Here is a 15,148-nt window from a genome sequence, read left to right on the forward strand (position 1 = left end):
AGGGGAACCTTCCTGCCCTTTAAATAGTGCCTTGGGATCATCTGAGTTCACTGAGAAGGCAAGGAGTTAGTTTGGCATCCAACACAGAAAATAGCCCCTCGAACAGCACAGTTACCCTCCAGTTAATTACAGCAGTGGTCAGTCGGCAACGCGCTTCCTGGCCTACAATGTTCAAAGGCTAATTGATAATGGAAACACAATCACCACTTACTGATTCTTGCCAACAAAAAGCTCTTCAGGTATTTATTTGGCCTTGACAATCAGGATTGATGTTAATAATTCAAAGAACTAAATGTCTTTTGGCTGAGGGTAATTCTCATCGTCGAAAGAAAATTGTAGGTACTTAATGATTCAGTGCCAGGGATAATTTTGGGCAATTTCGCACAGCGTGGTGTGTAGTTTATCTTAGAATTCAGTAGCAATCAAAGCAAGTACTGGTGCAGCACTGTATGAAGTGAAAGGAATATCCACCCCTATCACTTTCAAAACCACCTTCTGGAAGATAATTCCACATATTTTTGCCATGCGAATACAACGGCTGGCAACGAGTGCAGCTGATTCCATGCTGAATGTAATCCCATAGGTTTGTTCGGTGCTGCAACTCGCATTGTTGAAATAGTCACAGACAGATCAAGTTCAGTTGAACAACAGAACAACTATTGGAGGTGGAATGCAGAAGGCAGCTGAAGATAGTTGACGCCTTACAGCTGTTCAGCTTCAAAGCTATCCCAACTGACACCGGCAACACCAATGCATAAAGTCACAGGAGACACAATCACAGAAAAATATTACTTCATTTCTGACAAGCCAATAAACATGTTTACAAAATGTATGAAACAAAATTTAGTTTGAAAAAAATGGATGATTCAGATCAGGTCAAACAATGTAACCTGCACATTCAGCATCAGGTCAACAACTAAACTCTAAGTTCTTAAGGCGGAGCATAAAGAAATCAGAATCCATCTCCCCAACACAGCAATAGGTTCTCAGGTTTAATTGCCATCTTTAAAAGTGTGCTAAATGTACATACAATGTAAAAAAAGGGTAGAAAGATATTAAAGGGATCCATTTGACTACCTGCACAGGATGTCAAGATCCATCTCAGAACACCCGTAATTCTGAGCAGAGCAAGCAAAGACTTAATGGCCTTTCCGCACTGACTGCAGACTTTAAGCAACTGAAGTATCCAAGCTCCTCTGAGATGTTAAAAAAACACACAAAGTGCTAGAGTATCTCAGCGGGACAGGCAGCAGCTCTGCAGGACATGGATAGGTGATGTTTTGGGTCCAGTCCCTCCTACAAACTCAAGTCCAGCAATTTGTGTTTTTTGTAAACAACATATGCAGTTTCTTGTGTCTCCTGTAAGATGTGCCCAAGCCACATTAGTAGATTACACAAATATCGTCACGAAAGTGGTTCTCTACATGAAAGAATTTTGTAGATGAAGAGCAGTCCAGTCCTACAAACAAAAAGTTCCAAAACAGATACACTTGCGTGTGTAAGAAAATACAGAGCGCTGGAGCAGATCTGCGGGTCAGATAGCATCTCAGGAGAACGTGGATAGGCAACGTTTCTGGTTGGGACTCTTCCCCAGCACATTGTGTCCTTTATTTTTGTAAACCAGCACCTGCAATTCCTTGTTTCTACACTTTGACTGGTCCTTACATGGATTGATCTGACAACATCCAAGTCTAGCAAACTATGGTCGACCTTTTCCGGGCCAAACTGCCTCCATTTGTAAATGCTGGGATTTGATTACTCAATTTAAGCATTGATGTTGCTCAGCCATCTTGCAATTTGGAACGTAGAAAAGCCCAAAGTGTTCTGAGATTCATATCTCGCTCCCTGGCTTTCCTGTCTGTTTCCTCCTGTGTGATTTTGTAGTTTTGCCTTTGGGGAGGGTTTTGACCTTCCGAGAACTCTTCTTTCCTTTTTGTTTTTTCTTACTGGCTGAATGCAGCGCAGATGTTAGTGAAGAGATCCTAGCAAAACAAAAGAGTGGCAATTGGTTCAAAGTCCGGAACATCTATATATTAAAACTCTCGTTTGTTTGTTTGATTGTTCCTGAACAACAGCCAAAACGGTACACGATAGCGCGACAATTCTAGGCCCACCTTACTCACCGTTGTCCCTTTGGTGCCAATGGAAGAAGTTTCATTGAAATCGGTGTTATATTTTTAGTTATTCACATTTTAAAGCTTAAATCTATCTCCTAGGGAGGGAGGGAGGGGGTGGAGGGGGGTGAGGGGGATGGAATGGGTGGGGAGGGGAAGGGGGGGTAGGGAGGGGGGGGAGTGCTGCACCAATGCAGGAAAGGTTTGGGCCCAACGGGTCCACTTGGTCTCGTTGTCTTATAAAATAGGAAACACTAACTGTGGGAGAAACTGCAGCGGGTCAATCAGCATCTGAGGAGGGAACTGCTGGCCAGGAAATCAGACCCTTGTGGCGGTCCCTGGGTATCAGGCCACTCCTTGGGTCAGCCCCCTCGTCACTTGATGGACAGGCTTAAGGGGTTAAGAGTCAGGCCACTACACCCTCCATTATGTGTTTAGAACAACCCCCCAGGCCACAGAGGCAAGAGGCCTCCGACCCAGTCAACTCAGAAAAGGAGCCCGAGAAGGAAAACAGTGCAAGCCTCGACCTTTTGGTGAGGGGTGGATAGTGATGCATTTTATAATAGTGCATCCATATAAAAACAACATAAAACAAACTTACAACCTGCGTTAACCTTAAGCTATACTTTCCTCCCGTGAGATTGACGTGATATTTCTCAGCTGTGTGATGAGAGGAACGAGGTGCTCTATATCCCAAAAAGGAACAGTAATAAACATTTCCCAAGCATTTCCCTGTCATTCACCAGAGAGGAACCCACGGCGCACGCCACGGCAGTTCACACAGCCTGTCCCGTGCATTGATATGTGTGGTATTATATATTGATATGATATTGATATCCCATGCATGGATGAGTGATGGAGTTTGCCAGAGGCCTAGCCTGTCAAACGGTGCTGGGGGTTTGACAGACTTGCTGGGCAATTTGACCCATGACACTGCGAGGCATGAAAAGACCAAATCTGTGATATCTGCTTAGGTGGTGGACCATCAATGAATCCTCCATTTCAAGGATATCACAGATTCAGTCCAGATGCACCTGACCGCTAAATCTTGTAAAAGTTTCCAAACTGATAAAATCCCATAATATTCCACTTACTTTGCAGACATAATGGGTTCAGTTCGTTTCCTCGGTAATGGATTGTCACTTTTCACAGGCATTTCCTCTTCCTCACCGTTCTCTGCTACCTGCTTTTCCTCAACTTCTGCCGACTCCTAAAGTAAGAAAAGAAATCCACTTTCACACAAGTAGCAGCACAAGCACAATGACATCGGCCCCAACAAGCAGCGTCCTTTGCAACTTAGGACAAATCAGAACCTCCGACACTGTACATTCTTCAGTTCTGAACTCGTAGAATGAAGTAGCTGCTCAGACCAAGTTAATTTCCAAACAAAATTTGAAGCAGATTATAGCATGCAGAGCATAAAAAATAACTTCTTATAACAATTCTGGAATAATATAGAACTAAAGAACGTAGCAAGTTATCAAAATTTGATACCAATCTACAAAAGCAGCTATGACAAAAACATTGAGCATTAGGAGCATCTTAGAAGTTGGAGAAGTAGATCTCAATGCTCTATAATTTCACATGGTCATAATAGGAGCTGATGATAGGAGCAGAATTAGACCATTCGGCCCATCAAGCCTACTCGCCATTCAATCATGACTGATCTATCTCTCCCTCCTAACCCCATTCTCCTGCCTTCTCCCCATAACCCTTGGCACCCATACTAATCAAAGAACACCCGCGCAACGGAAGGAACTGACTCCTTGAGTCTGGTGCCTTAGAGCACTCGGCCACCCTGACATCCATTTCCTCACTGAAGCTCTATTTCACTCTTTTTTAAAAAAACCTACTTCTTCCACTAAACCTGGAGTCATTCATCTCCCAACATCAGATTTTGTTTGATGTCACCTCTGGAAAGTGCCCTGGGCCATTTTACTACGTGAGATGTGTTAAGTAAATGCAAGGTGTTTATGCACACAGAATATCTAAAATCAAAGTTCTTCTGGAAGAGTGAATAAACAAACATTCTCTGTCCACACACCGAGCCTCCACGTTTACTATACATACTTAGATTTAACAGTTCTTATAGAGTTATATCGCACAGAAAATGGTCCTTTGGCCCAGCAAGGCAGCACTGAAGATCAAGCATCTACTTAGACGTATCCCATTTTAAACCTTCACATTCCCTACCCACTATCTCCAGATTCTACCACTTACACACTAAGGGGAATTTACAGAGGTCTATTAACCTACCAACCCACATGTCTTTGGTATATGGGAGGAAATTATCCATCCTCTAAAACTGATACAATGGACCAGAGCAAGATCACAACTCTACCAGTGGACCAGGGAAATGAAGAGAAACACCAGCAAGGAATAATTCCAGTCCTGGACAGTGTCAGATGAGCACTCTTCATTAAAACCAACATCACGATGGCAGCAAATGCCATGGTGACGAAAGTGATGAATTATCCATTTTTGCCAAAGTACTCAATATGTTTTCTAAACTATTGTTGCCATGCAGGCAATATTATCTTGCCTTTGCCAGGCGTCAGTTTCAATTATTTAGTCACCTGATTGGCACCATCGATGAACAGGTTGGTGCGGCCCAAACCCAGATCTATGTTGCTGATTGTTGTCACGGTGACCGTGTGATTTGGATGATCGTACTGAACGTACTCACTCCTGGACGTCGTCAGTTGATCCAACTCGTCAGCTTCCTCTGCAGAAAACAACACGAGGAAAAACTTTTTCACACAGAGAGTGGTGAATTTGTGGAATTCTCTGCCTCAGAATTCTCTGCCGATTCACTGGATGCACTCTAAAGAGAGTTAGGGCGAGTTCGTAGGGCTAGCGGAGTTAGGTGGTATGGGGAGAAGGCAGATACGGGGTACTGATTGCGGACGATCAGCCATGATCTCATTGAATGACCGAATGGCACCTATTGTCAATATTGTCCTGCACCTATTGTCTATGTATCTACGAAACAGTGTCATCAATTTGAAGTACTGTACCCCGAGAATGAGATGAACGGAGAGCACCTAACTAGAATCAGCACATTTAGGACATTAATATCCAAAATCTGCATTTACATTTATATAGTGTCTTAAACCTGGTAAAATATCCCAAGCTTTACACAGGAGCAAAATAAATGCCTAGGTAGGAACTGAAGATAGATACAAAAAGCTGGAGTAACTCAACGAGTCAGGCAACATCTCCGGAGAAAAGGAACAGGTGACGTTTCGGGTCCGAAGGGCTGTTTCGGTGCTGTTTGACTAATACTCTAAGGTAGACCAGTCTGAAGTAGGGTCTCGACTTAAAACATCACCTATTCCTTTTCTCCAGAGATACTGCATGACCCACTGAATTATTCCAGCTTTTTGTGTGTATCAAACACAAAATAAAAATGGCTGCCCAGTTCAAGAATAAATAAAATCTGCAGCTAGTTTGATTAAAAGATGCAAGTTACCCAATGCGTCTTGCCTTTCTTTGAACATCTTCACATATTCTTTGCGTCTCTGCAAATCAAAAAATGATTAGGAAATACTGCAGCATAGTTTCATTGTAAATCCCCAACCTTCACTGCTTCGAGAGAGAATTAGATTTAACTCTTAGGGCTAAAGGAATCAAGGAATATGGGGAAAAAGCAGGATCGGGGTAGTGATTTTAGATGATCAGCCATGATCATATTGAGTGGCGGTGCTGGCTTGAAGGGCCGAATGGCCTACTCCTGCTCCTATTGTTCTATGTTTTTCATCAGTGGCCGCCATGCATTCAGCATCCTGGGGCCAAACTCTGGATTTTCTTCTTTAAACAAACTTGGTGGATTTGGGTCATACAGTATAAACCCTGGCAACAACGAACCAGGGAGTGGGGGGTGTCTGCTATAACCGAAGGGGGGGGGGGGGGGAAGAGGGGGTAAAGTTTAATCCGGCCAGGAGGGAAGAAATGCACATTGGGTGGGTTAAACCAGCGGGAATTCACAGGCATGGGAGAGCGGCGAGAGAAGCCAGTGATAGTTTCTCAGTGGGTCTGCCTTGCTGCTGACCACAAATTCTTGGCCAATATTTATTTGTGTGAATCAGTGTCAGATTTTGGTTAAGCACTGCAGCTTCAGCATTAAAACAATACTACTTGATTCCGAAGTATTTATATTATTACATGTTGGCCACAGGATTGAAAAGAATGCATCGAAGGGGAACGTTAAACCAAATTGTTCAACATCTCTGTTCTTGGGCACTTGTGCCCTGCCCAGTGCTAATCAATGTCTCTCACCTCCTCCTTCACACGTTTTTGTTCCTCCTTCAGTTTTGTTTTAATTTCATCCAAAGCCTTCTTTCTTCTTTCCACCTTCCGCTTGTGAAAGCCAGTCAGAAACTCCCTGCAAAACAAAATGGAAAATGATTTTTTTAAAAACAAGGGTCTAAAAATTGAAACAAATTTGCAAATGCGTAAAGCAGCACTGTATAGAGCCTGTTTCAGCTTAGTTTAGTTTGTAGAACCAGAATGGAAACATGCCCTTCGGCCAACAGAATCTACACACCGTCTATCTCCTACCTACCTGTTCATACAGTATGTTATTCCAGTTTCACATCCACGTCGTGCACACTAGGGGCAATTTATAAGAGGCCAATTAACCCACAAACCTGCACATCTTTGAGATGTGGTTGGAAACCGGAGCACCGGAGGAAACCCACGCGGTCCCAGGGAGAACGTGAAAACTCCGCTCAGACAGCACCTCAGGTCAGGATTGAACTCGGGCCTCTGGCGCTGTGAGAAAACAGCTCATTCTGCAAGGGCTTTGGATTTGAACATTCTAGTACTGACGAGACCATGGAAAGGCAGGCACAAAGGTCTTTTCTCCATGGCTTTATTCTTTTGTAGAATTTAGAAATTTGGAAGTTAGTTTCGGGATCAGACTGCTGAGGAAACAAAGATGATGCTCATCCGTGAAATTATCACAGGAGAGGGGTAGAGATGATCAGGGGAAATGTGGAGAGGGGGGGACAGAGTCCATTCATCCACACGTGTGAATGTCCAAATCAAATGATCAAAAAAAAGTTCCATCCATCATACGATCAGAGATGTTTCCTAAACAATTAGCAACTCTTCAGCAAGTGGCCCATGAAGCAAGAGCAATACGAGACAGCTGAGGATGGTCAGGATGAGGAAACTCCCTGGACAGGTACATGGATAGGAAAGATTCCACCGAGTGGCGCCGTACAATGGCTGTCTCGTCAACAGTCTGTCTCGTCCCTTTCTCTCTTTGTTGTTTTTTTAGTCTGTAGTTAAATGTTGATTTAGTGTATCTTTAGTTTTGTATTATGTGGGGGATGGAGGAGGAAACTTTTTTCATCTCTTTCCCCGACGGAGATGCGGCTTTTTCCTTATCGTATCTCCGTCTGGACTGCGGCCTAACATCATGGAGCTGGCGGCCTCTTGCTGGGGATCGACCTTGGGAGCTCCAACCGCGGGAGCCTGCGGATTTAACATCTCAGAGCTGGCGGTCCTTTTGCCAGGGATTGACCTCGGAAGCTAGGCCACATTTAGAGTATTGTGTAGAGTTCTGATCATCTCATTACAGTAAGGATACGGAGGCCTTGAAGAGCGTGCAAAAGAGGTTTACCTCCCAGTGCTGGGTAAGAGGGTATTAGTTACCAGGAGAGATTGGAGAAATTTAGATCATCGGATGGTGGTAATCTATATACAAAAAACTCGTTTGTTTGTTCCTGAACTACAGCCAAAACGGTACACGATAGCACGACAATTTTAGGCCCACCTTACTCACCATCGTCCCTTTGGTGCCAATGGAAGAAGTTTCATTGAAATCGGTGTTATGTTTTAAAAGTTATTCACGTTTTAAAGTTTAAATCTATCTCCGAGGGAGGGAGGGGGGTGGAGAGGGGCGAGGAGGGAGGGGGGGAGGGATGGGGAGGGAGGAGGAGGGAGGGAGGGTGCTGCACCAATGCAGGAGAGGTTTGGGCCCAACGGGTCCACTTGGTCTAGTGTGTATATAAAATTGAGACATAGATAGGGCAAATAGCCCAAGTCTTTTTCCGAGGCTGGAAATGTCAAAGACTAGAGGGATATTGAGAATTGACTACTAGGAAATTAAGTGGGGAAAAGAACCAATGGGATTGGACTGAAATCCAGGATAGAATCGATAGGTCAAGTGGTAAGGCATTATATTTCTCCCCTTTAGCTGCTACTGAGCTAATTGAGTGTTTTCTTCCAGCACTTTTAAAGTCACTATTTCAAAATGCGTCGTGGACAAATGTAAAGCAAGCCCACAGGCCGCTATGGGATCTCGTGTTTATTATATTGTTCACAGTGTACTATGTTTACATATTCTATTCTGTGTGTTCTCTCATTTATTATATTGCTTACAGTGTACTAAGTTTACATATTCAGTTGTGCTGCTGCATGTAGGAATTTCATTGCTCTGGCTAGGACATTTGACAATGAAACACTCTTGACAGCGACAGGATATACAGAAGGGAATATAGTCAGGATATACAGAAGTTCTTCAGTCTGAAGACGGGTCTCGACCCGAAATTCTGATTGAGAATGATCAGCCATGATCACATTGAATGGCGGTGCTGGCTCGAAGGGCCGAATGGCCTCCTCCTGCACCTATTGTCTATTGAAACGTCACCCATTCCTTCTCTCCTGAGATGCTGCCTGACCCGCTGAGTTACTCCAGCATTTTGTGTCTACCTATACAGAAGGGAATTTGTATATCACTGTACCTTAATTGGTACACGTGACAATAAAAGGCCTTTGAAACAGTGATGGACAAGTACAAACTGGACTGGCTGAAGGGCCTGTATCACTTGCTGGACGGTTCTGACGGCCATTCACAATGGAGTACTCCAGCATTTTGTCTATCTTGGGACTTCAACATCCACTGTGTAGGAAGGAACCGCAGATGTGGTAGTCCATAGAGCTCAGAAGACTATCGGAACACAGCTACCAGCCTTGGAGGACATCTACAACACACGACGCCTCAGAACAGCCACCAGCATTCACAAAGACTCCTCACACCCCTGCAACAGTCTGTTCGAAATTCTACCATCGGGCAGACGCCACAAGGCCTTCTACGTCCGCACCTCCAGACTCAGGAACAGCTTCACCCCCAGGGCCACAGCTGCGGTCCTGCTGAGCCGGATGGTCACATCGCAGTGAACCGGCACATACCTACTTGAACTTTATTCACAAAATGCTGGAGTAACTTAGCAGGTCAGGCAGCATCTCAGGAGAGTACTTGAACTTTATACTGTTTTAAAACAGTTTCTAATTTTGTTTCACTGGGTTGTATAAATTTAAACTGATTAGCTAATTAATTTATTGCATCGTATGGAAGGCGCATTCCCAATCTCGTTGTACCCCTGTACAATGACAATAAAGATAAATTGTATTGTATTGTATTTTTAAAAGATTTTTTTAGAGATACAGCGCAGAAACAGGCCCTTCGGCCCACCGGGTCCGCGCCGCCCAGCGATCCCCGCACACTAACACTATCCTACACCCCACTCGGGACAATTTTTACATTTACCCAGTCAATTAACCTACAAACCTGCACGTCTTTGGAGTGTGGGAGGAAACCGAAGATCTCGGAGAAAACCCACGCAGGTCACGGGGAGAACGTACAAACTCCGTACAGACGGCGAAGGGCTCGGCTGTGAACCGGGGATCTCGGTTCCCCCCCCCCGGCTCGCCTTCCACCCCCCCCCCCCCCGGCTCGCCTTCCACCCCCCCCCCCCCGGCTCGCCTTCCACCCCCCCCCCCCCGGCTCGCCTTCCAACCCCCCCGGCTCGCCTTCCACCCACGACCCTCCTCCCTTCCCCGGAGCTCACCTCCTATCGTCCTCACTGAAGGTGAGCACGCAGCGCTCCCGGCGCCGGCCGCCGCCGCCATTCCTCCGCGCCATCGCCCGCCTCACGCGCCGCGCTGTGCCCTGCCCTTCCTTTCCCCCCCGGCGGCCGTTGCTATGAGCAACGGTCAAAACCTTCCCGGGCCTGGCAGCTCCCCGCACAAACGTTCCACTTCCCTCACCGGTTGCAGGAAGGAACTGCAGATGGAACTGGCTCTCCATCACAGATAGGACACAAAATGCTGGGAGTAACTCAGCGGGTCAGGCCAGCATCCCTGGCGAAGAGGAACAGGTGATGTTTCGGATCCGAGACCCTTAGTCACACTGAGAATCGGTGGGGGGGGGGGGAGGGAAAAGGTACAAAGAGCAAATGAATAAAAGGTATGCAAAGGGAGAAATCAAAGCCAGCAATGATGATCAAGCAAAGGTGGAGCCCACAATGGTCCATTGTTGGTTATGGAGAACGTGACAACTAGTGAATACAAACAGTGAAACTAAGCAGGGCAACAGTGAAACCAATAGGACTACTAGGGTGAGGGATGGGATGAGAGAGGGGATGCAAGGGTTACTTGAAGTTAGAGAAATCAATATTCATACTGCTGGTTGTCAGCTGCCCAAGCGAAATATGACCAAACCAAATTGCGTTTGGCCTCACTCTGACAATGGAGGAGGCCCAAGATAGAAAGGTCAGTATGGGAATGGAAGAGGAGTTAAAATGTTTGGCAACTGAGAGATTGCCAAAACAGATGGTGAAAATCAATATATTTATTCGTACAGTTTTGGTCTCCTAATCTGAGGAAAGACATTCTTGCCATAGAGGGAGTACAGAGAAAGTTCATCAGATTGATTCCTGGGATGGCAGGACTTTCATATGAAGAAAGACTGGATAGACTCGGCTTGTACTCGCTGGAATTTAGAAGATTGAGGGGGGATCTTATAGAAACATATAAAATTCTTAAGGGGTTGGACAGGCTAGATGCGGGAAGATTGTTCCCGATGTTGGGGAAGTCCAGAACCAGGGGTCACAGCTTAAGGATAAGGGGGAAGTCTTTTAGGACCGAGATGAGAAAACATTTCTTCACACAGTTAGTGGTGAGTCTGTGGAATTCTCTGCCACAGAAGGTAGTTGAGGCCAGTTCATTGGCTATATTTAAGAGGGAGTTAGATGTGGCCCTTGTGGCTAAAGGGATCAGGGGGTATGGAGAGAAGGCAGGTACAGGATACTGAGTTGGATGATCAGCCATGATCATATTGAATGGCGGTGCAGGCTCGAAGGGCCGAATGGCCTACTCCTGCACCTACTTTCTATGTTGAGTGGATCGTTCTGGGGTGGGAATTGGAGTGTCGTTGATTGGCAAGGGTAAGTGATAAGGCATTCTGTGGTTCCCACTGACTTGCCACTGATAACCAGGGCAGTTCAGATATGATCATATTGAATGACGAGGCAGGCTTTAGGGGCTGAATGGACTAAATCTCACCTTCTTAAACCTTATAGACTTCTGATGTCAAGATAATTGGAGTATTTTAAAGAGTGTAGATCCATTAACGTATCTAACTAAATTATGATTTCTTTTTTGAAATCCTCTCAATCTGCTATTCCTTTTGCCTGCTCAGAATTATTCCCTCCCATTAAATCTATAACTGCCCATTCTTTCGTTATATTTGAAATGTAATGGATTAAAAACAATCCTGAACACATCTTAATAATTGAGACGTTTATATCTTTTATATTCTATCAGCCCAGTGTCAGCAACTCTGCACTTCCTGCCTACAAAGTAGTTTAGTTTACTTTAGAAATACAGCACGGAAACAGACCCTTAATCATCCGTTAACAATAGTTGTATGTTATCTCTCTTCGGCATCCACTCCCTACACATGTTAGGGACAAATTTACAGAGGACAATTAACCTATAAACCCACATGTCTTTGGGATGTGGGTGGAGACTGGAGCAACTGGAGCAATTGAAGCAAATCCATATGGTCACAGAGAGAATGTGCAAACTTTGCAGAGACAGCAAGGTCAGATCAAACCTGGGTCTCTTGCACTGTGAGGCAGCAGCCCTACCATCTGAGCCACCGTCACCCTGCAATAATTAAAATCCCCAGCTATTATCTAGGTATAATTTTCCTCCGCTCAAACTTTGTGTAATTCCCCCTAAGTTATTGTGTAAAATCATTTGTCAATTTTCTTAAAAATACATCTTTACGGTGTTTTAAATGGAATATTGAGTTATTTCGTTATTCAATTTGGTTTATCTGCTAATTATGTTAATTTAGAAATTGGAGCATAATGATGATTATTTGTTGCATTTATCATCATATCATCATATATATACAGCCGGAAACAGGCCTTTTCGGCCCTCCAAGTCCGTGCCGCCCAGCGATCCCCGTACATTAACACTATCCTACACCCACTAGGGACAATTTTTACATTTACCCAGCCAATTAACCTACATACCTGTACGTCTTTGGAGTGTGGGAGGAAACCGAAGATCTCGGAGAAAACCCACGCAGGTCACAGGGAGAACGTACAAACTCCTTACAGTGCAGCACCCGTAGTCAGGATCGAACCTGAGTCTCCGGCGCTGCATTCGCTGTAAAGCAGCAACTCTACCGCTGCGCTACCATGCCGCCCAACTGAATTTATAGCAACTGAATTTCTGAAAATTAGATGTCACAAAATGAACGGCTTTATTTAAATAGATTTATGATATCATGAAGCTTTGCCCAGAACACTTTCAGTGATAACTTTCAAAAAGTAACCTAACACTATAAAATATTGTCCCAATGATACTCTTGTGGAGAAACTTTAGATATTTTGCTTTCATAAATCAAAGTATACAATGTTTCTGCACAAGACGGACAAAATTTGATAGCAATACAAAATGTGATCAAAGCAGCAATCTTTAAGGGTAAGAGATTTAGGGGAAGGAATTCCAGATCTTAATGCGTCAGCAACAAGGGATGTGAAGTAGGACAAAACCAGACATGCAAGAGGAAAGAATGGAGGCTGAACAACATTTAATGGGGCATTTTGGTCAGCATGGACAGGTTTGGCTGAAGGGGCTGTTTCCGTGCTGTATATGATTTTATGTACCAAGAAGACACAGTGAAAAGATTTTGTTTGCATGCTATCCAATTACATCAGATAATACTATACATGGGTACAATCAAGCCATATACAAGAAGCACTTTTACCATTGATGCAACTTGCAAATGAGATGCATCATCTTGTTGCATAGCAACAGCGACCACAGCTTAGTTTATCGATACAACATGGAAACAGGCCCTTCAGCCCACAAAGACCAGCGATCAACCATGCACTAGTTCTATGTCCTACACACCAGGGGTAATTAACCAAAGCCAATTAACCTACAAACCTGCACGTCTTTCGAATGTGGGAGAAAACCCAGTCACAGTACAAACTCTGCACAGATAGCACCCATAGAGTACAATCCTGTCAATGTTTTCAAAAATGAAATGCCTCGCATTCCTCACATTAAGTATTACTCTCTTTTTTTTTGCAAAGAAAGAACGTCCTAATATCTGCTTCTGATCTGAACCCACGGAAACATGTTCCATTCACCAACACTCAAGGTTGGAAGAATGTTTGCGACTGAAGCAGGTTTAATATCTGAAAATTAAAACCTGAGAAAGTCAAGATTATTCAAGTAGACTTTATTATTAACTTAAAAATTCGTATGGTCAAAGAATAATCCCAGCGACCCTTTCTCTTTTAGATGCCCTTCTGCTTCAGATAGTTGGCCATCTCATGGACCTTCTTGTTGAGGACTCCACCGTGGACCCCTCTCTTGCCCATTACAAACACCATGGTCTTGATGGTTTTGCCGATGCAGATGCTCTTGCATTGTCCGCCTTTCATCCGCACGTCCATCACTCCATCGTTGTTGACCAGCAGGTTGTCCCTGATGACAGAGCATTTCTTCCCTCCGATGGTGATGCCCGTTTGCAAGAAAGCCTTGCGGTCCTGCCCAATTAACATGCTGACCTCTTGAGGGGAGATGGCAGCCAGTATACCACCGGGCTTGGAAGCCCAGACGGCCTTGTTGTTGGCGTGGCCCACAATGGCAACGTCTTCCACGTTCTTATCCTTCAGGATGCTGTTGATGTAGTTCTTCCAGTCTGACATCTTCTCCTCAATTGACAATTCGGTTCAAGTACAACTCTCCGTCACGATGTCTTACCAACAGCAGATCATTAATATAACAGTACTCAAAAGATAACAATTATGTAAAATGATGAATCATTATGACATCAAAATAGCAATTTTTGTGACACTGAAAATGACATCATCTCTTCATATACATCAAGATTTCTCACTGGTGCTGTGACAAATAATAAATTTGGTCCAATTTATTTACAAGTTTTGTATTTAGAACAACTTATGAATGAATAAATTATAATAATTATCTACATATTTGTAATTGTTGCTCAATATTAATCAACATCAGAATGAGTCGGGTTAACTCACTTAAGATCATGAAGGATTTGAAAGAGTAAATGTATAAGAAAATGTTACTATTTGTAGCGGGAGGAAAAAGTCAGAGGTTTTAACTATCAGACAATCACCGGTAAATCTGAATTTAGGGGAACGTTTCCTCCCCACCCCAACCCTCCCCCCAAGAGTAGAATGTTGGATTTGCTATCATATGAAGTAGCTGAGATTGTTAAGAAGTTGAGGTTGTTTCTGTGCTGTATCTCTAAAGTCTAAAGCCATTATTGAAGACACATTATAAACAGATCTAGGGGAATTGTGTTCATAGTTCATTGAAAGTGGCAGGGCAGATTGAGAAAATTGGCTGAAAAAGCACACACAGTTAGTCCTTAACCCTAGATATAGTATAAGAGTAAGAAAGTCACAATTGAACATTTATAAAATTTTGGCTTGGCCACAATAAGAGCATTGTGTCCATACTTTAGGGAAAATGTGAAGGCTTTTGAGAGGGTGCAGAAAAGATATCATGTTTCCAGAGATAAAGCAGTTTATTCATGTATATTCACTGGAGTAGCCAGGGTGATTCTCCTTAGAACAGAGAAAGCTGATTAGACAGAGGATTTAAAATTTAAAAGTGTGGTTCGATCATGGAACAAGCTGCCATAGAAAGTGGTTGCAGCAGTTACTATAACAATATTTAAA

At 43.9% G+C, this 15,148-nt stretch overlaps 2 protein-coding genes across 2 annotated transcripts; both read right to left on the reverse strand.

The window, feature by feature from the left end:
- Positions 1-775: 775 nt before the first annotated feature.
- On the reverse strand, positions 776-10,089 carry nol12 (nucleolar protein 12). The gene is made up of 6 exons (XM_078430387.1): positions 9,974-10,089; positions 6,393-6,498; positions 5,587-5,635; positions 4,691-4,839; positions 3,209-3,324; positions 776-1,982 (listed from the first exon to the last, which is right to left on the reverse strand). The coding sequence occupies exons 1-6, from the start codon at positions 10,045-10,047 to the stop codon at positions 1,832-1,834; spliced, it is 645 nt and encodes a 214-aa protein (XP_078286513.1). The 5' UTR covers positions 10,048-10,089; the 3' UTR covers positions 776-1,831.
- Positions 10,090-13,726: 3,637 nt separating this feature from the next.
- On the reverse strand, positions 13,727-14,149 carry LOC144611519 (profilin-3-like). The gene has a single exon (XM_078430655.1). It carries the CDS (start codon positions 14,138-14,140, stop codon positions 13,727-13,729), a length of 414 nt encoding a protein of 137 aa, XP_078286781.1. The 5' UTR covers positions 14,141-14,149.
- Positions 14,150-15,148: the final 999 nt, after the last annotated feature.

This window comes from Rhinoraja longicauda, chromosome 40, assembly GCF_053455715.1.
Source record: "Rhinoraja longicauda isolate Sanriku21f chromosome 40, sRhiLon1.1, whole genome shotgun sequence".
Lineage (NCBI taxonomy): Eukaryota > Metazoa > Chordata > Chondrichthyes > Rajiformes > Arhynchobatidae > Rhinoraja > Rhinoraja longicauda.

What these genes read in the sequence shown, in the direction of transcription:
- nol12 (XM_078430387.1), bottom strand. Translation starts at nt 10,047, where the DNA reads ATGGCGCGGAGGAATGGCGGCGGCGGCCGGCGCCGGGAGCGCTGCGTG. An exon ending in AAAAACGTGTGAAGGAGGAG is followed by an intron (nt 5,636 to 6,392) that starts GTGAGAGACATT and finishes TTTGATTTGCAG; the next exon opens with AGACGCAAAGAATATGTGAA. An exon ending in GAACCCATTATGTCTGCAAA is followed by an intron (nt 1,983 to 3,208) that starts GTAAGTGGAATA and finishes TTGTTTTGCTAG; the next exon opens with GATCTCTTCACTAACATCTG.
- LOC144611519 (XM_078430655.1), bottom strand. Translation starts at nt 14,140, where the DNA reads ATGTCAGACTGGAAGAACTACATCAACAGCATCCTGAAGGATAAGAAC.